We start from the raw sequence: 27323 nt of genomic DNA, 5'->3' as shown, positions 1-27323 counted from the left end.
TTTTCATCGCCAGTAACAATTCTATGCAAAATCGGTTTTCTTTCATGTCTTTGAAGCAAAATTTGACAAATGGTTTTTCAGTTTTCCATCTGTCTTTCATTCAACTCATGTGGCACCCATTTTACACACTTTTGGATCTTTCACATAGCTTTCAAACGGTCAGAAATTGTTTGTTGTGCAACATTTAGCATTGCTGCCATTTGCTTCTGACTCAACATATCATCTTCATCCAATATTGCTTGCAATTCAGTGTCTTCGAACTTTTTTGGTGGTCTTCCACGTTCTTCATTTCTTACATCAAAATCCTTATTTCTGAACCATTGAAACCATTTTTTGCATGTTGCTTCTGATAGAGCATGATCACCATATGCCTCGACAAGCATTCGATGTGACTCTGCAGCACTTTTTTTCAAATGAAAACAAAAAATTAATGCTTTCCACAAATCATCACTTTCTGGTACAAAATTCGACATTGTTAACATGATGAAAACATACGGTGTTGTTTGTTCCATGACTTGATGTTTACTAAATATCTTTGACAGATGTCATACCAACCAAACAAAAACAAAATTAAAGCTCGTTCACAACAAATGTTCCCTATCGACACATTTGTATCTTAACACTCATTTCATACCGGTACACCTGGTAATGCTTGTGTTTTATTTGGTGGGTAAAAGACAGTTCGTACTCTGTGTTTCCTCAGTATTCATCCTATTTTCCCCAATAATGCGACAGTATACGGTATATAGGCAGTGATTATCTCTTTCTCTGTGACTTCTTCCGTCTCCACACACTGTACTGTAGAGGTGGAGCGGAAAGCACGTCTGATTTGCGATTCGGAGTACAAGGCCGGTAAGACAACAATCTCAGGGTTCTGTCTCTGGTTACTAATGGCTGTCCTCTCCCTGATGGTAGTATTCGACTTGATCGGTTTAGTTCTCGTCAGAGCCAGGAAACATACCAGTGTCTTGGCACAGACATCTAAATACTGGGACAGCATCATAAGAGAGGCTATCGAAATTCATACCAGGGATGGACTCATCAACCAAGATTGTGGCTACAACCTCAGTAGGGCATGGGAACCAGCACTGAGTCTAATTAAAAAGACACTCAGCTAAGGAAATGAACGGGTGACTAGGGCAGACAAGGCAATTACACTGATGCCACCATAGATGCCAACGCCACTGTCTCAGCGACTACTGACGCGCGGGCGCGGACCATGGAGAGAACGCCTTGCGAGGGGAGGGGATTTAATACGCCCGCATGCTCTCAGGAGCTCAGTTCGTCAGCGGACCTGACGGTGGTGACATGTCTGATTGCCGAAATATTGTGCCCATTGGACACTATGGACCGGCAGTACACCTGTGGACTGTTCAAGCAATACCAGCAATGGTGACAAAGCTTGTCATTAATTAGATGTTCACATTTATGCTTATGGTTTAACCACTTAGGTTCTGAGATGTTTTTGGTTTAATTCAACATGTTCATATATTTTTTTTTTTTGTGTGAACACAAAGGTTGATCACTCAAAAATGAGTGTTTTGAACGTATAATTTGGTTTGTAGCGTGTTGGAAAATAGGTCTATTACCTTGTATCCAGATACCAATTTCAATTTTTTGATGAGTTTTTACTTGCTGTTACACATCTCATTTTTTAAAAAACTGATGAAATTCATTACCACAAATTTTTGTATAAACATTGTAGTCTACATTTAATTTCTTCACTTACACAGAATTTATATGAAATATTGGAGAGGATTCAAATTTTTAATCATATACACCAATTACATGTGCTTTTGCTCGTATTTTGGGGGTTTTAACATTTTCCTTGATTCTGCATTTTCCTCAGTCTTGCATTTTTAAAGCATAGACCACATGAAAATGTAAAATAGGGGTTTCACAGTAGCTTCTAGCTAGTTTTCGGGAAATATTTTAGGTCTGCTTCTCAACACTGTCAATACCTGCTGCTATGAACCCATAGATGTCCCACTCTATACTCTGTAAGTTAATGTCCCGTCTCAGTAATTTTACGTGGTCAGGATATTTCCGCACTACTGAATATGGATTTTTTTGAATCAGTTTACAGTTATTACAATAGGATTAGCTTGAGAGTTACAAAAACCAGTAAAATTCCCACACAACATAATTTATTTATTTATTTATTTTTTGACATTTAGATCTTTATATTATATTCAGGCTCCACATACAAATTAAGCAGAATTATGTAAACACTTCAGTGTAGTTTTATTGTTGCAATTAAGGGAATACATACTCGACTACTGGAAGGGAAATAATTGAATAAATAAAATTTTACTTTGTTTAATTTAGTGTATTAAATTATGCATTCTGTATTGTAATGTTCTTTTCTGTTAAGAGTGAATTGTTATGCAACTCTTGAAAGAATTGTTAAGACTTATTTAATCGAGTTTGATTAATGATCACTGTTACTTTTCAGACTGATCGGAAGAGAAGTCCATTGGAATGGAATTTTCTTGAGGACAAATGTGGTGCAGTACTTCGCACCTCCATTTTCAGTTAACTTGAATGGACAGCCTGATGCCATTATGCTGCTTGAGATACTTCTCATATTTGGTTTAAGTATTTGGAATGGCTCACATGCACATTTAGGTAAATGTTGATGAACAATGTTGTCAGTGAAACATTATTTTATTAGTTGACTCTAATGAAGCACTATGAAACCAGTGTAAAAAGTAAGTAAAGTAGGTTTATAAGTACAGAGTATACTTTGGATGTGAATTTAATGTTGTAAGTTGCTGACATCTGCATGAGAAAGACAAGTGTTAAACTAAAAGTCTTAGACAACAAAAATAACATATATACTTTCTGGATCACAAAAACTCAGTAGTGCGAGAGAAAACAATGTTCATTATGACTGAAGACAACACTATGTTCGTTATGGCTAAGGCTGCAGGCTCATGGAACACAGAATGGAGCTAATACCTTCTGTAACTCTCACCTCCTAAACCAACTGTGAGTGAAATGTTCACGCCACCAGCCAGAACAAATACAACTCTCAAGAACGTAACAAAACATGACAAAGATAGCTCTTGGGGGATTAAATACAGGTAAAGAAATTCTTGTAAATGTATGCTTTCCCGGCGTATACAGTTGGCGAAGAGTTCTCGGGCTTCCAGCCAGGTGGCGGTGTCTTCAAACTGCGATGTTTCGACGAGTGACATACTCGTCATCTTCACCAGAAGATGACTACTCGTCATCTTCACCAGAAGATGACGAGTATGTCACTCATCGAAATGTTGCAGTTTGAAGACACTGCCACCCGGCTGGAAGCCTGAGAACTCTTCGCCAAAGAAATTCTTATTATTCCAGTGACTAAGACAGCACTAAGCCATCAGCACATGGACTGTGCATTCAAACAGTGATGTCGAACCTAGCGGATTTCTGATGTCATATCATGGAAAAGCACAATGGTGAGTCTTTCAGTATGTGCAAGGCAATAACGAGGATGACATATATATGGGTGTTTGAACTTGGACCACTGAATGGAAGCACACCACTTATGTCACAAGAATGCCATCTGTTTTTAGTACGCAGCCTTGATACACAATATTGGCTTTCACTTAAAACCTATGTTTGGTTGGTTTTATGTTGTAACATAACATCTTATGAATATATGGTGTTTCAAAGCACCAGCCAATTGATCTCTCGAAAACCTGTGATTTATAGGTGGTACAATTTGTTGTGATAAAGTTGTAGGAAACATCATGTTAGTGGTTAAATAATTTTCAAATTATGTGTGTTATGGAAATATACCATTTTGAGTTAATGGCACATTGAAGATCCATGAAAAACAAATTTTTCTTGATGTGATTTATTAGAGTTACATTTCAGTTAATAATGTGTCAGCAGTTAATGCCTTCAGAAGATAATAACATTCAAGACAATGTCACATGTTGTGGAAGTTCAGTGTAGAGTATTGAACAGAGATGCTGAGACAAGTGCTAATTTGTATTGCACTATTTGTAATGGAATTTTTGTGAGCTGATGTCCTTACTGACTGTGTTTGGAACTTTCCTTTCTGCCTTATAAAATGTTCATGGAGACTGAAGTTTTTATTTATGTATACTACAGACAGAACAACAGGATTAGCATACAGACAAGGAATAAATGTGCATTTTAATAGAGGTGACTTAAGAATTTTACAGTTGCCCATTTCGTAAACACTGCGATTTGCGACCCAGAGACAGCTGACAAGTGTTACTGGAACATTCTGTGAGCATTCGGCAGTACATTGAACTCGACATGCCTAGTGTTGATGTTTGAAAGCACGGTCTAACTGTCAGTGGCTTTAGGATGATCGTAAGGAAGAAGAGTGACCATGATAAATGCCAGGATATATTACAGTCGGGTGATTTAGGAGAGCTCGACAGGTGGTATCCTTCAGCCATTGTGCATAGGGTAACTAATAAAATCCCATTTGAATATACCTGGTAATGAGGAATGTCACACCAAATTAAAAATGTTGGCACCAAGATGAGTATACTAAAATATTCACAAACCAGGCATGCCATTGAGACATGCTGTGTGTGTGAGTTGCATTTGTGTGAGTGTGTCTGTTGTCTTTTTTCCATAAAGGCCTTGTCGGCCTAAAGCTCATTTTGTGACCGTCTTTTTGTTGTGCCTATCTGTGACTCAGCATCTTGCTATATGGCGAGTAGCAACTATCTTTTTCTTAATATTATTACATTCCTTCCTAGATTTTCCATAGTTTGATTTAGATACGGAAGTTATTTAGTTAAGAAGTAAATCACAATAAAATTAAAATAAAGATCCTTGTGAGTTCAGAATGTATGTTTGTACAACTCACTGATTGTTTTTTGCCTTTTGTATTCCCATTTCTGTTTTATCTACATAGTTTGATTTAGATACGGAAGTTATTTAGTTAAGAAGTAAATCACAATAAAATTAAAATAAAGATCCTTGTGAGTTCAGAATGTATGTTTGTACAACTCACTGATTGTTTTTTGCCTTTTGTATTCCCATTTCTGTTTTATCTGCATACAGGAGTAGTTTAACATTCTTGAACTTGTCTTATTCCTGTATGTAGGCGGGACATTCAGACTTTAGACTGTAATAATTAACAAGTTTTTCACCATATATCTCAGCCCAAACATTGTATCATTGTTACTGTTGTTGTTGTGGTTATTATTATTATATTATTGTCACAGTGCCGCCTCCCCCCCCCCCCCTCCCCATATATATGGCAGAATCATTTTAAAAATTTCTTTTAAATCAAATAATGTTACTTTTTGTTTCTATTTACTCGTGTGATGCTTTATTGTTACAGAGCATCCAGAATTGTGTGTGGTGAGTTCTTTGGAAACACCGTATTTCACTCCCTGGCTTGAAACTCCTCGCAAGGCACGTGGCTGTTGGGCGACTCCACATGCTTCCAGTGTAGCTGAGGTGTGCATAATTGTAAACGATTCACATAGTTAAAATTTTCTGAACAATTGTATTCTGCTCATTATATTTATTTGAAAAAGCTTATTATTGTTATTAAATTTGTTTATTGCATGTCTTGAAACATACATCCATTTTTTTCCTCAAATAAATCAGGTGTTTTATAATGGTCACTGTGAAAATTGTGTGAGTTATTGGTGTTGATCCAGTTTCACACTTCTAGGATCTCGCATGAAAATAGCAGTGTGTGTGTGTGTGTGTGTGTGTGTGTGTGTGTGTGTGTGTGCGTGTGTGTGTGCTTCAGTAACAGCTATTCATTCCAGTTATTGTTCCGTTCAGCCTTGGATTTGAAACAGGAGCATGTCTGTGTGAAAATTCCTGAAATTTAAGTGGATGTTGAATATCACCCCTTATTGGGATCTGTGTTTCTCTTTGGGACTTATCTTTTGTTTAACAGTTTGACACTGGAAAAAAAAAGTTGAAAAAGAAAGTGGGTCTGAATGTTCACAATAGTGGAAAACAGAGCGACCAATGAACAGCAGTAAAAAGTTACAGGGCAGTGTCACTGTAAGCTGACTAGTTTGATGTGTGTGGGGTGATTATAAAATAAAATTTAAAAAATTCAAAAAAATCACTATAACAAATGACACAGAATGTGCAAGACTAGAGGTAGAAAATAAATACTGTCCCTGTTGTAACCCTAAAAGGAAAATATTAGCAAATTCCATTGACTTGACTTCACAAAAAATAGCATGTCATAGTTATTTTGAATCTGTCATTAGGTGTGGTATCATTTCTGGGGAAGTACAACTAGTGTATCTTGAATACTAAAACTGCAGGGGAAACTTATAAGATACATGTGTACTGCACAGAAACAGAATCTTGTTGCTCATTACTTTGGAAACTACAAATCATAACTGCTCCCTGCACGTGCACTTATGGAATTATAATGTTCCTACACAGCAGACAAAATTATGTGCGGAGAATCATTTGAACCACACATATAACATGAGAAAGAAAAATAATTTTATACTACCCATGCACAAAGTGAAATTATATGCATGGACTCACAGTATAAGGGGATGACAATATATAACAACTTGTGAATTCTTCTCGGGTTATCAGCTGAGTAGTGGCGTCATCTTGTCGCAACGTTTCAATGAGTTTCATATCCATCATCTTCTGGCGAAGTGTCAGGATGCTGTTTTCTGCACCTTAGTACAAAGAGCCAGGTTGATCTGTGACAGCGAGAGTTTGCCGCACTTCTGCGGGAAACCTTCAGTAAGAATGGCTGCACCAAGACAAAAATAAGACACACCTTGTGTGCAGACAAGAGGCGGGAGGTGAACCAGAAGAAGACAAAGCAAAACGTGTGGTGTTTCTGCCATATGTTGGACCGCCAACAGCAAAGATCGCAAGAATATTCAAGAAGCACAAAATAATGACCATCTTTCGCGCACCGAAAAAAGTCAGAGATATACTTGACTCAACCAAAGACCAACTAGGGCCAAAGACACTGGGCATTTACAGTACTGAATGCGAATGTGGGATGGAATATATCGGGCAGACAAAACGATGCATCTCCCAGCGCTGTACTGAACACATCAGGAATGTACGACTAGGACAGACAAACAAGTCCACTGTAGCAGAACATAGCATTATCGAGAGACACACCTTCGAATTCGAAAAAACAACGAAGCTGTGCAGTGCCAAAGGTTTCTGGGACTCAATCATCAAAGAGGCAGTGGAGATACGTCTGCACAACAATTTAGTAAACAGGGATAGCTGTTTTCAGCTCAGTGCAGTGAGGAATCTCACAGTTGACAAAATATGTCAGGAATGCTCTGATCTGAAGGCAGTGGCATCCGCAGACAGATTGGATAGCCACCGGGCCTCGATGCCGGTCCGCGCCGCGCCCGCCCCCTCCCCCCCTCCTCCACCCCCCCCCCCCTCCCTTCCGACATGGTACCCCCTTCCGGAGGAACATGATTGGCTGGCCTACAGTAGCGGACAACGGCCGGGCAGCTATATAGATATGCAGAACACAGCATCCAAACACTTCACCAGAAGATGATTGGTACAAAACTCATTGAAACATTGCTACAAGACGACGCCACACTCGGCTGATAACCCGAGAAGAATTCATCAGTGGAATACGCCGAGAAAGACTGAAATCGCATATATAACAACTTAACTGGCATAAACATATTTATTATGAAGCCACAGATTGTAAAAACATGGCTACAGCAGATTCTGAGGAAGAAATGCTGCTGTATTATACAATAGAGTAATTCATAGAGGATGAAATGATAATTTGAGCAAGGGTCAATTAAGTGTTAGATATTGTTGTATGTATATATAACAAAATTGTCTTATTATTATTATTATTATTATTGTTGTTGTTGTTGTTGTTGTTGTTGTTGTTGTTGTTGTTGTTGTTGTTGTTGTTACAGGGCTATTACAAATGATTGAAGCGATTTCATAAATTCACTGTAGCTCCATTCACTGACATATGGTCACGACACACTACAGATACGTAGAAAAACTCATAAAGTTTTGTTCGGCTGAAGCCGCACTTCAGGTTTCTGCCGCCAGAGCGCTCGAGAGCGCAGTGAGACAAAATGGCGACAGGAGCCGAGAAAGCATATGTCGTGCTTGAAATGCACTCATATCAGTCAGTCATAACAGTGCAACGACACTTCAGGACGAAGTTCAACAAAGATCCACCAACTGTTAACTCCATTCGGTGATGGTATGCGCAGTTTAAAGCTTCTGGATGCCTCTGTAAGGGGAAATCAACGGGTCGGCCTGCAGTGAGCGAAGAAACGGTTGAACGCGTGCGGGCAAGTTTCACGCGTAGCCTGCTGAAGTCGATGAATAAAGCAAGCAGGGAGCTAAACGTACCACAGCCGACGGTTTGGAAAATCTTACGGAAAAGGCTAAAGCAGAAGCCTTACCATTTACAATTGCTACAAGCCCTGACACCCGATGACAAAGTCAAACGCTTTGAATTTTCGGCATGGTTGCAACAGCTCATGGAAGAGGATGCTTTCAGTGTGAAACTTGTTTTTAGTGACGAAGCAACATTTTTTCTTAATGGTGAAGTGAACAGACACAATGTGCAAATCTGGGCGGTAGAGAATCCTCACGCATTCGTGCAGCAAATTCGCAATTCACCAAAAGTTAACGTGTTTTGTGCAATCTCATGGTTTAAAGTTTACGGCCCCTTTTTCTTCTGCGAAAAAAACGTTACAGGACATGTGTATCTGGACATGCTGGAAAATTGGCTCATGCCACAACTGGAGACCGACAGCGCCGACTTCATCTTTTAACAGGATGGTGCTCCACCGCACTTCCATCATGATGTTCGGCATTTCTTAAACAGGAGATTGGAAAACCGATGGATCGGTCGTGGTGGAGATCATGATTAGCAATTCATGTCATGGCCTCCATGCTCTCCCGACTTAACCCCATGCGATTTCTTTCTGTGGGGTTATGTGAAAGATTCAGTGTTTAAACCTCCTCTACCAAGAAACGTGCCAGAACTGCGAGCTCGCATCAACGATGCTTTCGAACTCATTGATGCGGACATGCTGCGCCGAGTGTGGGAGGAACTTGATTATCGACTTGATGTCTGCCGAATCACTAAAGGGGCACATATCGAACATTTGTGAATGCCTAAAAAAACTTTTTGAGTTTTTGTATGTGTTTGCAAAGCATTGTGAAAATATCTCAAGTAATAAAGTTATTGTAGAGCTGTAAAATCACTTCAGTCATTTGTAATACTGTTTGTTAACATCAACTGTTCTATGTTTATGGTGAAATTTTACCACAGTTTTGACTTGTCTCCTCTACCTGAATCAAATGATTTAGATTAGTGTCTGTTATGAGACTAATAAATCGAAATTCACAAAATAAAAGGATCCGGGGATCGTGATGGCGTCTCGTGTAGTTCCAGGTCAACAACCACAACATGGCCCATTCCAGGCCTATTGCAATGTGTCATTCAGGTAATCTCATACACAGTAATAGAAATGTGGAGGAACACCATGTTATTGAAAGCTTATTGGAAGATGAAATCCCTGCTATCAGTTTCAAGTTGTGGTGTGAGCCACAACTGCAGCATGTTGAGACAGGTGATGCCATTGACAATTCTTCCAGTGAAGTTGATGGGCCCATAGACTGTCTTGTTGGATATGATGCACAACACGTTATCTTTCTTGAAATCCCGGATCCTCTGACCCTTATATGTATGTATTGTGTCAGTTGCCCTTTCCCAAAGGATGAAAAGTGGCTTCGTAATAGAAGATGACTTTGCTTGTGAAGACATCATTTTCAAGATGGTTCTGCATATTAATGCAGAACGGTAGGTTGCCCAGTTTGTCGTCATAGCTTATGGCTTGGAGGAGCTGCAATTTGTAAGAATTTGCTCCTAATCACTTACGAAGAATTTCCCTTGCTATTGGCTGAGGTGTATTCAGTTCCGCACTAGCTTCATAGGTGGACTTCGTGGTACTTTGCAACATAATGTCCCTCAATTCGTCCACTGCCTGTCCTGGATGGCCAGTTGACTTTAACATTTTATGTAACTGTATCATTTGTTATGTTTAACAATTTACCTCTACCGATTTTTTTGAAATGTTGCAGTGATTTTATAGATACCATTTATAATGTAAAAGATGTCAACTGTAAACATAAAATAATTTACGGATGGCTTTCTGTCAATCTTTAAGAGCTATATTCCCCAGAAAACAGTCGAGCGTGGCACAAATAATACAGAAAAATCCTTAAATTATGAAAGGAATCAAAGTATCATGTGCAATGAAAACAAAGTTATATGAAATCGAACAGTGGAAACTCCAGGTAGTAAAATCAACAGTGTAGGAAATGATAGATTGTTACTTACTGTAAAGAAGACACATTAAGTTGCACACAGGCACAACTAAAAAGACACTTACATAAAGCTTTCCACCACAGCCTTTGTCAGCCAAAGAGAAACTCACACCATTCATACACACTAGCAATTACACCTCATGCACATGTGATTGCCAGCTCCAGCAGCTTGGGCGAGTATTACAGCCCAAGCTGTCTGAGTTGGCGGTCGTGGGTGCATGAGTTGTGCTTAGTTGTGTGTATGAATGGTGTGTGTTTCTCTTTGGCTGATGTAGGCAGTGGCTGAAAGCTTTATGTAAATGTCTTTTAATTGTGCCTGTCTGCAACTGAACGTGTCTTCTTTACCATAAGTAGCAATCTGTCTTTTACTACATTGTCGATATTTTTACAAAGTGATGTGAAATACTTAGGGTAAAGAGAGAAGTGGGACTGACTTCATTTCTCAACTTATAACATACAGCTCTAAGGAAACTGCTTGAGGGGAAAACAGCCTGTGTAGTAAATTAGGTCCCAACATTAAATCTGTATTAGCAGTAGCTAATGGGGAATGGGAAATCAATTAAGGCATGTCATAACTTTAATATTATAGGAAACGGCCAAAAAGTAAGTGATACCAGTCATGTAAATAATCACTTATTAGAAATAGCATGAAGATTGATGTGGACAGTGTGAAGGATGAAGCAATAGAATACATGCACGAAGCAATGTCAGAGACATTCAATCAAATCACAGTGACTCCATATTATGAAAACAAATTAAGTATGTTATTAATTCCCCCAAAAGCAAAAACTCTTATGGGATTGTTAATATCTCAAGTAAAACACTCAACATTTATGAAATTTAGTTTGTCATAAATGCAATATATCACTTTCACATTGTATTTTTCTAGACAAATTGGTATATACTATTGTCATACACCCATACACCAATGGTAATAAGAAAGATATTAATAACAACTGATCATTCTGCTTACTTCCTTCTCCAAGACACTGCAAAAGATAATATGCGAAACAACCTTAACACACCTATGCTGAAATGAGATAGTCAGTCTCGATTTACATTTCAAAATTATCTTTCTATAGAACATGCATTTTACTGTTCACAAATTAGGGTATGCAAAATTTAAATGACAAAATACTGCCATGTGGTATTTCCTGTGACTTATCAAAAGCATCAGATTGTGTAGCTGACAGTTTTTTCTCGGAGAAGCTAAAATATTGTATCAGAGACCTTGCTACTAACTGGTTTTCATGCCAACCAACTAAAAGAATACAGTTTTGCATTAAGAAACTCGGGGAATGTGCACAAGAAAACGCTGTTATTTAGAATGGGGAATAATCCCTACAGATTTACCACACAGACTGGTTCTGGGTCTGCTCTTGTTCTTGTTATATGTACATGATTTCCCATGGCGTATGACAAAGAATTACTCACACATCGGCATCATAAAATGAATGTAAGGAAGTGGTGGTTTGCTAGGTCATAAGGGCAACACCAATTGGACATATATTTATTTTGAAATGCCCTTGAATGTTAATGTCAATATGAAGAGCATTCAAAGTGTTCTTGTAAGAAGTTCTGGCAATGAAAAGGCCAGAATAACAGTAATAGTGGGTGCACTAGCAGATGGAAGGATGCTCCCCTCCCCATTCCCCCCTCCCCCTCTCTCCCTCTCTCCCACTCCACCCATATGTGATTCTTCACAGGAAAATGATACTGAAAGAAACTTATCTTTAAACGCGAAGAAAATCAGTGGATGACAAAGACTTGATTTCCTTACTTAACGCAAGGGAATTTTTTACTGCATTCTTTTAGGGGACACCTCACATAGGCAGTTAAGGATCTGATAGCAAAGAACAACACAGACTTGCTAATGATTTATGGCAGCATGAGCTCACAATTTCAAGTAATGGATGTCGTTGTGAATAGACGTGTTGAGGTTCACCTGCGACAGCTTTACAGTGAGTGGCTTCTTCAAGGAGACCATGCCGTGTCTCCAAGGGAGAAGTTGAAAATATCCATGCTGGGCCAATGGATCCTTACTGTCTGGGGCAGAATTTCAAGTGAATCTATTATGAAAGGATACAAAAAGTGCTGTATATCCAATGCTATGGATAGTTCAGAAGATGACACTCTGGGAGGACTGTAGGAAGGAAGAAATATCAGTAAGCTTACAAATGAAGATAGCAATAGCATTGATGATGATGATGATGATGGTTAAGAATATTGATACCACAGATATAGTAAGCAAAAAAGAAATGAAAATAAAAGTTAAGGTAAACCATTTGTTGTTGTTTAGTTTGTTTCTTCTTTTAGTGTAAGAATCTAAACAGTCAATAAATGGCATAAGTTTAGAATAGGTATAATTTTAAAAAATTGACAAAACAGTTTGTAATTTTGATTAGTCAATAGTTTAGCTCAGGGGGAGGGGGAGGTCTCGAGGAGCCTCTTTGGGAGGGCCTTGTATTATATTGAGAGTCGTCTTGTACTTGGGTGAATGCTTCAGAATTTTTGCTAGGAGGCCCTTACACATCTTCCATGCAGTCCCGATCTCTCCTCATGTGATTTTCATATTTTTGGAGCCCTGGAGAAAGACATTCATGGCCGTAGATTTGATTCGGATGAAGAGGTGCATGCTCATATACAATTGTGGTTCCAGAAGCAACCACACACATTTTTCCATGAACGCGTTGACAGTCTTGTCTCACAGTCGGATAAATGTATTAAAAGTTATGGTGATTACTTTTGAAATAATGGACAGTTTATTTACTTTTTTCATTTGTCTCATTTTCTTTTGATTGCCACTTATGTGATATGATATGTATGTGTGTGAGCCTGAACATAGTGACATAACTTTCTGATTCCACATCATCAAGAGATTTCACAGTGATACTCCTTAGAACATGCAAATAACTTATAAACTGGTAAAGGAAGTCTGTTTTGTATTTCGAAGAATGATTGAGGATGACAATCACATTCAGAAACCCTGAGTTTGGATTGCCAGTTATCTGCAAGATGCTGCTTAAGAGTCTATGTGCCAGGAAGGACACAAATCAGTAGATATGACTTTGTCTAAACTCAGCACTTTGTGTCTGTATTTTGTTTATGGAATGCTTTACAGTTCAGTTGCACATGGTCAGGTTTAATTTTCAACAGTGTAACTGTTTTTGTTATTTATTTTTTTAGTGTATGGAAAAAGTAGAGAACAATAATCATAGAAAACACATTTAACAAACATACGAGAGTGATAACAAACTTGTGTAAAATTATAGCAAGTGAACTTCCAGGGAGATATTAATACCACAACTCCAGCAGAAGTCTATGTTCAGGGAACTTAACACCACAATAACCTTTGAAAAGACATTTGTGAAGTCATTCAAGTCCCCTAGAGATATTACTGGGAATTCACTAACAATGTGTTCTACTATGTGCACCATTGTTTCACTTTGTAGCTGTGTGCAACATACCATTTGTAAAGGGATACTTTGCATCTTGTGTGCCTGGGTTTGATTTCATTGAAGCAGCTCCAGATATTTATTGGCAGCTGCACACCTGTGGATGGTATGTTTGGGCCAGTGCTATTCTCCAGGCAGTGTCCAGTTAGCTCTCTGGTACCCTTCTAAATCACAAGTAGTAAGTTGGCCAAGGCTGTTGAGATCCCATATGGACTTTCTTGATTTAAGCGTGGTATGTGAGAGAGTATGTTGTTGTTTGGAAAGTGCTTCGGAACTAATCAATCTGGCTTCAGCTGCCAGAGACTGTGGTTGTGTGTGTGTTTTTTGTCTATTTTCGACAAAGGACTTGTTGGCCGAAAGCTCAGATTCTGAGAGTCTTCTTGTTGGGCCTATTTGCGACTCAGCATCTCTGCTGTATGGCGAGTTGCAACTATCTTTCTTCATAATATTGCTAGGAACTAATTTGTTACATATGTTGCTCCACTCTCAATTTACTGCCTAATACGTGAGATCTGATGGAGCTGTATAGATATCAAAAGGAAGATTCATCTGAGAAAACTATACAATTACAAGAAGGCAGAATGTCTGGTAAGTATTTACCCTAAGGATGCTAAATTAAATTAATGCTAATGTTCCCCCGTAAGTGTTCATCAAGGATTTTGGAGCAACTCTGAAATGTTTTTAATAACAAATGCCACTTCCAAATGCTGCCTCATATGAAAGTAGATCAAAAAGACAAACAATTTATTGGAAGAAAATATGGAATAACGGTGCTGAAAGCTAGGACTGTGTTGTTTCTACTTTAAATGCATTTATTGGTAGTATTGGAATTTTGCCTTCTGAAGGTAAGCACTCAGCAGTCAGGCTGCCTCCTTTTAATGCTGCATTTTTTCTGAGCTAATCCTTGTTCTGATGGGTAAATGTTCTCATCATTTCTTGTATGTTTGTTTATTTGGTTATGTACTGTACTGGTACTCAGTTGTCAGTCAGCAAGAGTGGAAAATGAAATTATGATTTTTTTGTCGATAGTTCTTGATCTGTTGTGCTTTTAATAGTGGATGTAAGTTTGTAAGCAGTTTTAGAGTTATATGTTGTTGTTGTTGTTGTGGTCTTCAGTCCTGAGACTGGTTTGATGCACCTCTCCATGGTACTCTGTCCTGTGCAAGCTTCTTCATCTCCCAGTACCTACTGCAACCTACATCCTTCTGAATCTGCTTAGTGTATTCATCTCTTAGTCTCCCTCTACAATTTTTACCCTCCACGCTGCCCTCCAATACTAAATTGGTGATCCCTTGATGCCTCAGAACATGTCCTACCAACCGATCCCTTCTTCTGGTCAAGTTGTGCCACAAACTTCTCTTCTCCCCAATCCTATTCAATACTTCCTCATTAGTTATGTGATCTACCCATCTAATCTTCAGCATTCTTCTGTAGCACCACATTTCGAAAACTTCTATTCTCTTCTTGTCCAAACTATTTATCGTCCATGTTTCACTTCCATACATGGCTACACTCCATACAAATACTTTCAGAAATGACTTCCTGACACTTAAATCTATACTCGATGTTAACAAATTTCTCTTCTTCAGAAATGCTTTCCTTGCCATTGCCAGTCTACATTTTATATCCTCTCTACTTCGACCATCGTCAGTTATTTTTCTCCCCAAATAACAAAACTCCTTAACTATTTTAAGTGTCTCATTTCCTAATCTAATTCCCTCAGCATCACCCGGCTTAATTCGACTACATTCCATTATCCTCGTTTTACTTTTGTTGATGTTCATCTTGTATCCTCCTTTCAAGACACTGTCCATTCCATTCAACTGCTCTTCCAAGTTCTTTGCTGTCTCTGACAGAATTACAATATCATCGGCGAACCTCAAAATTTTTATTTCTTCTCCATGGATTTTAATACCTACTCTGAATTTTTCTTTTGTTTCCTTTACTGCTTGCTCAATATGCAGATTGAATAACATTGGGGAGAGGCTACAACCCTGTCTTAATCCCTTCCCAACCACTGCTTCCCTTTCATGCCCCTCGACTCTTATAACTGCCACCTGGTTTCTGTACAAATTGTAAATAGCCTTTCACTCCCTGTATTTTACCCCTGCCACCTTTAGAATTTGAAAGAGAGTATTCCAGTCAACATTGTCAAAAGCTTTCTCTAAGTCTACAAATGCTAGAAACGAAGGTTTGCCTTTCCTTAATCTTTCTTCTAAGATAAGTCGTAAGGTCAGTATTGCCTCACGTGTTCCAGTATTTCTACGGAATCCAAACTGATCTTCCCCGAGGTCGGCTTCTACTAGTTTTTCCATTCGTCTGTAAAGAATTCGTGTTAGTATTTTGCAGCTGTGACTTATTAAACTGATTGTTCGGTAATTTTCACATCTGTCAACACCTGCCTTCTTTCGGATTGGAGTTATTATATTCTTCTTGAAGTCTGAGGGTATTTCTCTGTTTCATACATCTTGCTCACCAGATGGTAGAGTTTTGTCACGACTGGCTCTCCCAAGGCCGTCAGTAGTTCCAATGGAATGTTGTCTACTCCGGGGGCCTTGTTTCGACTCAGGTCTTTCAGTGCTCTGTCAAACTCTTCATGCAGCATCGTATCTCCCATTTCATCTTCATCTACAACCTCTTCCATTTCCATAATATTGTCCTCAAGTACATCGCCCTTGTAAGACCCTCTATATACTCCTTCCACCTTTCTGCTTTCCCTTCTTTGCTTAGAACTGGGTTTCCATCTGAGCTCTTGATATTCATACAAGTGGTTCTCTTTTCTACAAAGGTCTCTTTAATTTTCCTGTAGGCAGTATCTATCTTACCCCTAGTGAGAAAATCCTCTACATCCTTACATTTGTCCTCTAGCCATCCCTGCTTAGCCATTTTGCACTTCCTGTCGATCTCATTTTTGAGACGTTTGTATTCCTTTTTTCCTGCTTCATTTACTGCAGTTTTATTTTTTCTCCATCCATCAGTTAAATTCAATATTTGTTCTGTTACCCAAGGATTTCTACTAGCCCTTGTCTTTTTACCTACTTGATCCTCTGCTGCCTTCACTACTTCATTCGTCAGAGCTACCCATTCTTCTTCTACTGTATTTCTTTCCCCCATTCCTGTCAATTGTTCCCTTATGGTCTCCCTGAAACTTTGTACAACCTATGGTTCTTTCAGTTTCTCCAGGTCTCATCTCCTTAAATTCCCACCTTTTTGCAGTTTCTTCAGTTTTAATCTACAGGTCATAACCAATAGATTGTGGTCAGAGTCCACATCTGCCCCTGGAAATGTCTGACAATTTAAAACCTGGTTCCTAAATCTCTGTCTTACCAATGGCAAGATCCATTGTTCATGGGGGGTAGAGTGATGAGAAAGAAACTATTTTAGAATACCTAATCAAGACAAATGTTTCTACAAAAAAGGTCTTTAATTCCAGTTGTAGTTGCTGGCTTCTGTTTTAATACAATATACAGCATTTTGCACCCCATTGACTAAATTTAATACAGTTATGTTCATTTTTGAACTCGTATTTATCATTATCAGTCCCATTGTTTTGTGTTCTAGACCTTTTTTTTATACTACGATGGTATCTGTTCTTTCAGACATGTTGTGCATGCACAAACAGTGCCCGAACTCTTACGGGAATCGGCAACGTGCCACGAGTAATGAGTATAATGGGTGGGGGCACTACGAATGTAGTGTGGAACAGTACGTTGAGGATGTGGGTTTCGCGGGAGGCGTGCCAGAGATAAATCCCTGCAGTTGTGCTATCCTCTGTGTCCTCGGTGGCTCAGATGGATTGAGCGTCTGCCATGTAAGCAGGAGATCCCTGGTTCGAGTCCCATTTGGGGCACACATTTTCATCTGTCCCCGTTGACGTATGTCAACGCCTGTAAGCAGCTAAGGGTGTTCATTTCATTGTAACCTTTTTTTTAACTGATTTTCTACAATTTTCATTGTTGTATGTAAAATTTAATTGTTAGTTGTTTGGAGATTTAGATACAGCAGGCTCCATGGAATTAAACTGATTTAATGTAAACATGAACTCCAGTGTAGTGTAATTTGTTAAACTCTTGACTGAAATATGTGAAAATACATTTTGCAGACAGATGGACATTTTATTTCTAATTTTATCATCTTAAGTGAAAATGATATTAAACTGAACATTGATATCTGCAATCAACAGGTTCACGTACTAGTTTTACGAGGTCCACGTGTTTCCCCTTGGGTGAGTCTTGATGTCCTAGGATCTGGTTTGAGGAACAGTCTTGTTCTGGTTCTCACATCAGCCCATGCTGTTAACTGGAAGATAACTACAAGGCTCCCTAATGGAGTTACAGTGCCACATGTTATGGTAAGTGAAATGAGAGCAAATTTTATGTTTCTGAGAAGAATGATAATGAGTTAAGTGTTTCATAATTAGAGAAAACATGTTTGGTGAAAGATCTGTTGATGAACCTCGATGTGCCACTCACACTGACCCATATAGAACAGTGAACAAAATTTCCAGAAGGTTATTGACCAAGGAAATAAAATGTGTGCTTTGATGATGATTACAAAATCACAATTACAGTTTCTCACAGGCATGAAGACTTGGCAGTATGATGGTTCCAGACTTGTGACAAAGTAACATGATCAGGATCTTCACAGACATATACACCTGAATGGAAAATAGAAAAGTCTGATGAAGCTGTCATGAGTAACACCACCCTAGGAACAGTAAAGTCTATCCTGGATGCAGTACAGTTACACCAAGGGAAACAACGATGAATGCTGGATACAGCAGTGTTGGTGCCTACAATGGACTTTGAGATCGTCCTAAGACGATAGGGTGAAAGCACCCACCCAGATTAGGAGAGGCTCTCGAAGGCTGAATGACTGACTTCTGAGCTCTGGTGCCGATCTTTATAGCTGCCTGTTGCAGAATACTTGTGGCACTATTTTCTGGTCAAACGTGTGGCAGACCCAGGTAGGTCCCTTGGAAGCGGCAGCCTGTGTTAGTGCTGGTACCGGGGCCTGGTGGTGTCTGTCTTTACTGCAAAAGGGCACAACTGCAATGCTGAGGTGTACAGGATCCATGTAGGCTGCTTGTGTGCCTGATGTGCCTGAAGTGTTGCCAATCGCTTTTGTGAAGATCGCCGGTATAGCAAACCTTATCAGTGTTCAGCAAACTTTTAGTATCTGTGGGCTGAATTGGCAAATGTTGAATACCTCGTGGACTGCTCCACGCAGATACCATCTTCAAGTTATACTGTCATCACCGACAGTAGATTGGCGAAGAGGAACATTCTCATTGAGCAGTGTGCACTGTGCAGTACATTGCTCACAGATCAGGAGCACATGTCCCCTTCCATCACCAGTGTACAGACACCTGTTATAGCCATTCCTCCACATCATCGCATTAAGCCCATAGCATTAAGTTGCAGAAATTGTGCCCCAACTATTGTTCAGAGGATAAACACTAACCAGTGTCCTTATTACAAGCTAGGACACCTAACTGACGTATGCTTGGGCAAGCAGCAACAACAGACACAGAGTTCCAGATGGACTGATGTGCATCTGGCATTAATCAATTGACGCACATACCAACACATTGGCGCCCCTCAATTCCAAGACGGCAGAGAGGCAAGTTAGTATGTGAAAGAGATTCAGATTCCCTGCCCAGCCACAGCTTGCTCATGCACAAGGTACTGCAAGATCAAGCATGTTATGTGGAACCGTTCAGTGTCCACTGATGCGAGACTGCCTGTAAATACCTTGGCAAGACACTTGCCAGTCTGTCTCACCAGTTCAGTGAAACATCAAGTACTGAAGTGTTTTTCTAGCTGGTTTAAGGTTTTATGTAGCTGCTGGCTCACTCATTGTAGTAGAAGCTGAGTCAGAACACTTCATGAGATCTGTCACCCAATGCAACATCTGACATATTTATCTTTTCCTTTTAAGCCGGTTGCTGTAGTTGATTCTCTTGAATTAGAGATCCTGCTAATCAGTACCTCTGAAATTTTGTGTTTAACTGAGGAAAGGCTTGACTTCTTCATTTTCTGTAGCTGTTATTGAAACAAAAGAAGATAACTTCTACTCATATCATGAAAAAGCACATCCACTGCTTTCTATATTTCCTTGAATAGATGCACAGGTCATTAGCGTGACACGTGAATTAGAGTAGAACACAACTTTTTATACTGCAAATGCCTCGAAGGCTCAACATGACATTCAAGATTACAATATATTTCATTTGTTACAAAACCACCTTGTCTTTTATTTCCAATCTTGGAGAGTGTGGTTGCTCTTTATGATCAAGCCACTGCCAAACTGCAACAGCAAAATGTAAAAGGCCCAGCCCACAGCAGGTGAATCCATATATTTGTCATCACAGCTTGCCCTTTTCTTGTATTCCACACCTCCCTTTTAATGTCTGCACCTACGAAAAAACACCTGCATACAGTGTATGTTCCACGACTTATGCTCTACTTAATCTTATTCCGTTACAATCATTTTCCCTTGTACTACACAAGGAGTGAAATGTCATTTGCTTGAATGGCATGCAACACTATGTATTCCCCCACTTAAAGGAAGGAAGTCAGGACATCTCTCAATCTCAAAGTTGATTTCTCATTAACATACTGCTATAAACAACCTGATTGCTTAAAAACACATGATATTATTTCCTTCTGTAAAATGGAATGAAACTTCATTTTTAGTAACAAGTCTTTTCAGCTTGAACAGTCCACATATTTACTGCCAGTCCATAGTGTCCAACGGGCACAATATTTCGACGATCAGACGTGTAGCCATCATCAGGTGCGCAGTTCGTCAGCACACCTGATGATGGCGACATGTCTGATCGTCGAAATATTGTGCCCGTTGGACACTATGGACCGGCAGTACACCTGTGGATTGTTCGGGCAAGAAATTCGCCGGGAGAAACTGAAGAATCACAAGTCTTTTCAGTTTTGTTGTTTCATTTCAGGTAAATTGTGCTTAACAGTGTTAGTCCACTTTGTGTAACTCCATCTTTTTTACTTCACATCCTCTGTGATGCAAGAAATTGTCCTTTAATGACCCATCTTTCTATATAGCAAGGTATCATTTTAATATATATTTTTGTATCATGTCAACTTAGTTATGGTTTTCATATTTATCAATTTATTTAACAATGAATTGTCTTCAAGCCAGTATGCTCGAGAGTTTCTTGTTTACTTTTCGTATACATACAGAGTTAGTTACCTTTTACTCTTTCTCACATAATTATTATGTGAGGAGCTGCTTGTCAGGTACCTGCCTACTATTCAGTCTCTAGAATCAAATCTCAGTAAAGGCTGTAGTCAACAAATGTGGAACATTCCTGCTCCAACAATTTTCGTCTCTACTATCAGGTAAGTCTATTTGATTATCGAACTAGTTTGGAGAAAACTTTCATATTGTGACCACCAGTCATTATACAGCTTCATACTTCTGTATTCACTGCACTTATACTCCTTCTAAAGGCAGCCACTGTGTCAAACCTCTACACCGTTATAGATGTGGGTGTAACCTTTTTTCCCTTAAAAAATTATAGTACACGTCATTCCCTCAATGGATTCACCTGAACAAGGTATAGATCATCCCTTCTATGTGCCTGTCTAACCTTAACCTTTCTGCTATCTACATTAAGTGGTACAGGTCTTGCCTCCTGTAGACTCACCTCACGAAGGTATAGGTCATTCCTTGTATGGATCCGCCTACCCTTTCCTTCCTCTACACCATCAGATAATTGGGTGTGCTTCGTCTTAACTTCATCTGTAAACACAGTTACTAGCCCCCCTCTTGCTATCATTTCTCACTCTTAGCGATACGTTTTTCCCTAATTGCTGTCAGCTGACATTAACTGATTGCTCTCTACCTAAATATTTTAACTCCTCTCTTCTAACTACTTTTTTTCTTACTCTTGTTTATAACACATATAACAACACTACTCACACATGCTTCTCATGCTTATGTATCTTGCTTCTACTTACTGACAAATATAGCTTATCCTTTGCTTGGCAGCTAGAGTTGCGTGTGCGGGAAGTGTGTGTATATGATCTATCTCTGACGAAGGCCTTGCTGGCTGAAAGCTCTTTTTCTGACAGTTTTTTTATTCTAACATACGTGACTCAGCCTCTCTGCTACAAGGTGAGTAGCAGCTGTCCATTTCATAATATTGTTACATTCCATCTGGGACTTTCCGTTGTTGAATGTTATCCTTTACTTTCTTATAATTACTAGATTTAGATGGTACAAAAGCTTTTACTCCCGGTATCTCTTGTGAATACACTAGGATAACATTAGCAGTTCATCTCCTATTATTCCTCATGGATCTATTCCTTATTGAATACTAGTTATCAAACCTTCTTGTTCTCTTGTTAACTCTTAAGATCTTGCTTCTTATATTGCTACGCATGGTAGCACGCCATCAGTTTGTCTTGACTCCCGCCTCCTACCTGGACTCTTCTCCTCTACAATGTGTGGTATGATGAACATCTGTCACGTCCTTCAGATGCTAATTTATAGTTAAGTTTATTAAGTAAGCTCATGGCTATCTTCATAAACATAACAGTGCAATTATTATGGAATAAAACCTAGGAGCTATGCATTGTTTGTTGGTGCCATATTTTTAGTTCTGTTTCTGGAAGAAGTGGTGGTAGAAGGTATAGTATTAATAAAAGATAATAGAATAGTCAAGGTAGATAGAAATTGTCATCGAGAAAACTAAGATAGAATTATGAAAACAGTTTAACTTGGGCGGTTGATGGTTGTCAATCCACTGAATTTGCAAAGGGCGTGAGCTCTCCTGGGGCATTAAATCTTTTAATCATATCTGTATTGTATAATCCTATATCTTACCCTATATCAGGGTCCATTAAATGTACTGCTTTTGGATGTGGTACATTCTGAACCTTAAAAGGTCCACTGTAATGCTGAAAAATTTGCTCATTTCCTTCCGTAAATTCTAGCTATGATGAAAATAATGTACTGGTACCAAATCATTTACTTGAAAGTTTAGTACAATAGCATTATTTTGCCTAAATGGCATGTAACACTTCAGTACATGCTGTGATCAGTAGAGTTTGACTGTACCCGTATTACGTTTTTGATTTAGATTGCTCTCTGGAATCTTGGTATATGCTGAAGATGACTTTGCTCTGGTCTGGCTTTGATTTTGTGAACTCTGCTGTCATTGATCTCAGGAACACACACATTCTCTCTCTCTCTCTCTCTCTCTCTCTCTCTCTCTCTCTCTCTCTCTCTCTCTCTCTCTCTCTCCCCCCCCCCCCCCTGCGCCCCTCCCCCCACCCCCCACTGTTCTCTGCATTACTACAAATATGAGTGATCATATCATAAACTGTGTTCTACCCATGCAGATTACAATATAGGAAAAGTCTCATGCATTGGGCAGCAGATTATGGTCCATGCAGATTACAATATAGGGAAAGCCTCATGCATTGGCCAGCAGATTATGGTAGGTGGAAAATCAAAGTCCCAGTCAGTTATGAACGAGTAGCTTGAATACTTATTGTAGTTAGCTCATCGACAGGAACCAACATGTTTTATATAGCTGCATGTACATCGTTTGGTTTCTTAATCGACAATCAGGAATAGTTGTGAAGTTTTGAATAAGCTACAAAAGATAATGAAATTTTGCCCTGCCTGTGACAGCACTTTTACTTTCAAGTGCCAAAGGTAAACATTGCCACTTTTTGAATAGATATTTTATCTATCCGATAGCATTATATTGTCAAAAATTGATTATTTTTATTCATATATTAGTAAAAATGATCCATTCCATTTTGAATAAGGATGTTTTTCTTCCAAATTTGTTTTTAATAAATAACTTGAAAGCTAAAACTGAGGCTGCATACGAATTTTCATCTTTCCGCGTCTGATATCTAGTACCTTCAAATTTTCCTGAAAATGCCGGTTTTGACCAAAATATTTCCCCGATCAAGTTGAGACTTGTAACTTTTGATTGTGACATAGATTTGCAGATTCTGAACAATTTTAACTTTCTGGTTTCATTATTAAGCTCCACTTATTTATTTCTTAAAACAATATATGTAGCGAAACATATTCCTTAAATCATACTGTGACTTCACAATGTTAACATTAATGTTCTGAAGCACACACTGACAGAGTTTGGAAAAGTTATTTTAATTTGTAGTTTCATTCCCAAATTATGGTGCAATCCTTTGTATACTAAGCACAGGTGCATTGCACTGGTAATAGTGAACTGGGATAAGTGCCGGTACACTTGCTCGCCTTTGTTTCTGTCACAGTGATACAACACTTGTTTTGCCTCTCTCTCTCTCTCTCTCTCTGTGTGTGTGTGTGTGTGTGTGTGTGTGTGTGGGCGCGCGCGCGCATGTTTTTCCTACAGCTAGAAAAGGAAGTGCATTCCGAAGGCTAGCCAAGCTGTGTATCTTTTGTCTGTGCGCTTCTGCCTTTCGGTGAGTCATCTCCTTTATTCCTAAAATAAAATAATGAAAAACCATGTGGCCCTCAAACTTAATCATGCTTCAGATTAATATAATGTACGTGCAAGTGGACTGCACCTGATGATGGCAGTGTGCTGCTGAAATGTGTCATACTAATCAAATGCCAGAAAAAAAAATGACTGAAGCAGTAGCAATTATTTCATAAATTTACAATATTGTCAGTCCTCAAAACATTCTGTGTAACATGGATAAAAATTGTGTGTAATGCGTGAACATTCTTTGTGAAGTGGAGTGTTGTAAGCAACAATATGACATGTTTCGATATACAGAGGAATGCAACTATAGGAAAAATGCACAACGAAACAAATTTTCACTGCATAGAGCATGAAGTGTCTGTGTTATTTTGAAATGTCTCTCATTTTTTTTCTAACCTTTGTGCCACTCTCTTCCTCAGCACCGATAAACACTACCTTGATTATTCATTATTGTGAGATTCTTGGGTGTAGTAGTGTTTCTACAGAATAGCCAGGTGCAATAACAGAGCCAAAATTTTTGTGAAGACAGTTTATAATATTAGAATTTTATTTAATATTTGTGTTTTATAGCATCCTGTTTATAATGTCTTTCTGCGTGTTTACTTTCTTCTGGTAAGGTATCTAATGGATCTACACTGGAGTCACACACTGAGCTCAACACTTCACAACACTGGTGGCGAAACAGAAGAGCTCTGCAGAGATATTTACACCATCAGTTTAAGGATCTAGCTTCCTATACAGAAGTACAAGGTGCAAACAGAATTGAGCTTACTGTGGGTTTGTCATGGCCAGAGGAATATTGTGACATGCAATCATTGTCTGAAAGCCGTGTTGTTTCTGCTTCACGGGCTGTACAAATTAGAACGGAGGGCTGCTTTCACAAAAACTACATTGGAGACAATCCCATGTAAGTCGCTTTGGATTAACAAGTATTAAGTAATTATGAGGTGTGTTTGTGTTATTTGTTTATTTTTATTATGCAGTTATGAAAAAAATCACTGCAGGAGTTTAAACATAATACAGAGCAATTTGAGCTTTTTTATGCACAGTAATGAGTTGCAATACTGTGTGGTGTTGCAATGGAAACATGTTATTTTGGTAGAGAGAGAGAGAGAGAGAGAGAGAGAGAGAGAGAGAGAGAATCAATGTAGTGTGTGTGTGTGTGTGTGTGTGTGTGTGTGTGTGGAGAAGTAGAATCATAAGCAGATTTACCAAAGTCTTTATTAGCAAGTTCAAACATATGGTAGGTACGATATGCAATAACATCTCTATCATTAAAACTTTCAAGTCCAGGAACACTAGACACTCCACTACCACCTCTCACAATAGCGATGTTGAACCATACATTTCCATGTGAGAAAGTGTCGTTTATGTCCAAGCTAAAATTAAGAGAACATCCAAGAAATACAGAAGGTCGATCAATGAGAGCGTGGGCAGCAACACTCTTGACTGGAATGCAGTTCTTCTTGTCTCCTGATGTTGTAGTGAGTTCAGTGTTTTCTTTATTTTTGTAAAATGTTGTGTGACGACGACGTCGATTTGAAAAAATTGTAAAACATAGTTCCCCATGCTGGGCCTTCAGCTGCCACACTGCCCGCTTATCGTCTAGACGGTGGTTACGTAACCGTCTGGCTTGGCGTTGGCGGCGCGCCAGGGGAACGCGCATACCTAGAACACCCGGTATGCGCGTACGGGATAACGCTTCCACTGGCCACTGTGAAAACACTAAGTCCACGCACAGTATTTAAGCGAGCGTGCTCTCGCACTACGCTCATTCTGTGTCTTGCTGCTGCACAGGCAACTGCATTCAACGCCGCCAACATGCCGTACAGGAGATATCGACGTTGTCATCGCACAACAGTTTACAAAAATATAGAAAACATTGAACTCACTACAACAGCAGGAGACAAGAAGAATCGCATTCCAGTCAAGTGGGGGGTGGGGGGGAGGTAGTTCTAAGAAGGTAGTACAGACACCATAAGGGGGGGGGGGGGGGGGGGAAGGAAAGCAGTTTGCTTATGACATATCAACAAAGAGTGTCAGCTGGATGCAAAAGAAGTGAATTTCAACTCCCAGGGAATAAAGCTGGGATTCTAAAAATTTTTAATTTCCCCTCCTAAATTATTATTATTATTATTATTTCTATGCTCAGAGCAACAGCTTTCATTTGAGAATTTACTGTGTCTTTGCTTTCCATCTATTCCAATGTAAGTAAAACTGTTGTTGGAAAATGACTATCTGTGTTACAATTTATAATGTAAAGTTTTTCATAAATAAAATAAGAGTGAACATATAGAGCTGCCTTTTTGATCTGGTTGAAATGGGGGATATAGTTACACTTGTGTGGAAAACCAGAATTCTTATTGTACAGCAGCACAAACAGAAGCCAGAAGATAAAGTTAAAGACAGTGATAAGTACCTCAGATCCCATTGCACTAATATGTCTGCTTTATGACTGAGTTCCAGATAATCACATATTTTGTTACAATTTCCCCTTCCTTCCGTATTCGCTCTTCATGTCCAGAAAAACTGAAAGTTTGAAATCATTGAAACATTTGTATTTTTCCTATACACGCAGCTTTTTCATCAGTAGTTACAGATGTAATTTTCAACTTTTTGGTTATTTTTTCAGTTTTATAATCATAGTCTGTGCTCCTTCTGTTTCCTTCATATGCATGCACGTATTGAAGAGTTTTTAAACAGTTGGGAAATTGTGGGACTACCTTACAATTTCTTTCATACTTTATAATTGAAATACAAAAATAATATGGAAAAAATCAAACTTGAATTGCTGGGAGAAATTTTTCCTTTTATTAAATTATTGAAAAGAAGTCAATAAAGTACACAGACTTTGTTATTTTTAGTATGTTGTTGTAGTGTGGTGTATGTTCAAAATCATGCTAACAAACTTTATTTGTTATGTACATTGTATGTTAATGTGTTTCTTTGCATTTTTGTGTACTTTTCTACCGTTTTAAGTTTTTCTTTGACTTTGTTCATACCTAAGCTCAGTAACAGGGTGCCACAAAAAACATGACACATAATTT

At 38.8% G+C, this 27323-nt stretch overlaps 1 protein-coding gene across 1 annotated transcript in view; it reads left to right on the top strand.

Annotated features, from left to right (window-relative positions):
* LOC124803162 overlaps nt 1-27323 on the top strand; it is a 243351-nt gene that overhangs the window by 69151 nt on the left and 146877 nt on the right. The window contains exons 4-7 of the mRNA XM_047264343.1: nt 2456-2628; nt 5327-5445; nt 17974-18141; nt 24894-25183. Coding sequence (XP_047120299.1) covers nt 2565-2628; nt 5327-5445; nt 17974-18141; nt 24894-25183 — 641 coding nt within the window. The 5' untranslated portion in view covers nt 2456-2564. The remainder of the gene's footprint in view (nt 1-2455; nt 2629-5326; nt 5446-17973; nt 18142-24893; nt 25184-27323) is intronic.

Source organism: Schistocerca piceifrons, chromosome 6 (genome assembly GCF_021461385.2).
Source record: "Schistocerca piceifrons isolate TAMUIC-IGC-003096 chromosome 6, iqSchPice1.1, whole genome shotgun sequence".
NCBI lineage: Eukaryota > Metazoa > Arthropoda > Insecta > Orthoptera > Acrididae > Schistocerca > Schistocerca piceifrons.
Note: the sequence above shows the minus strand (reverse complement) of the source record. Positions and strands in the feature narration are given on the sequence as shown.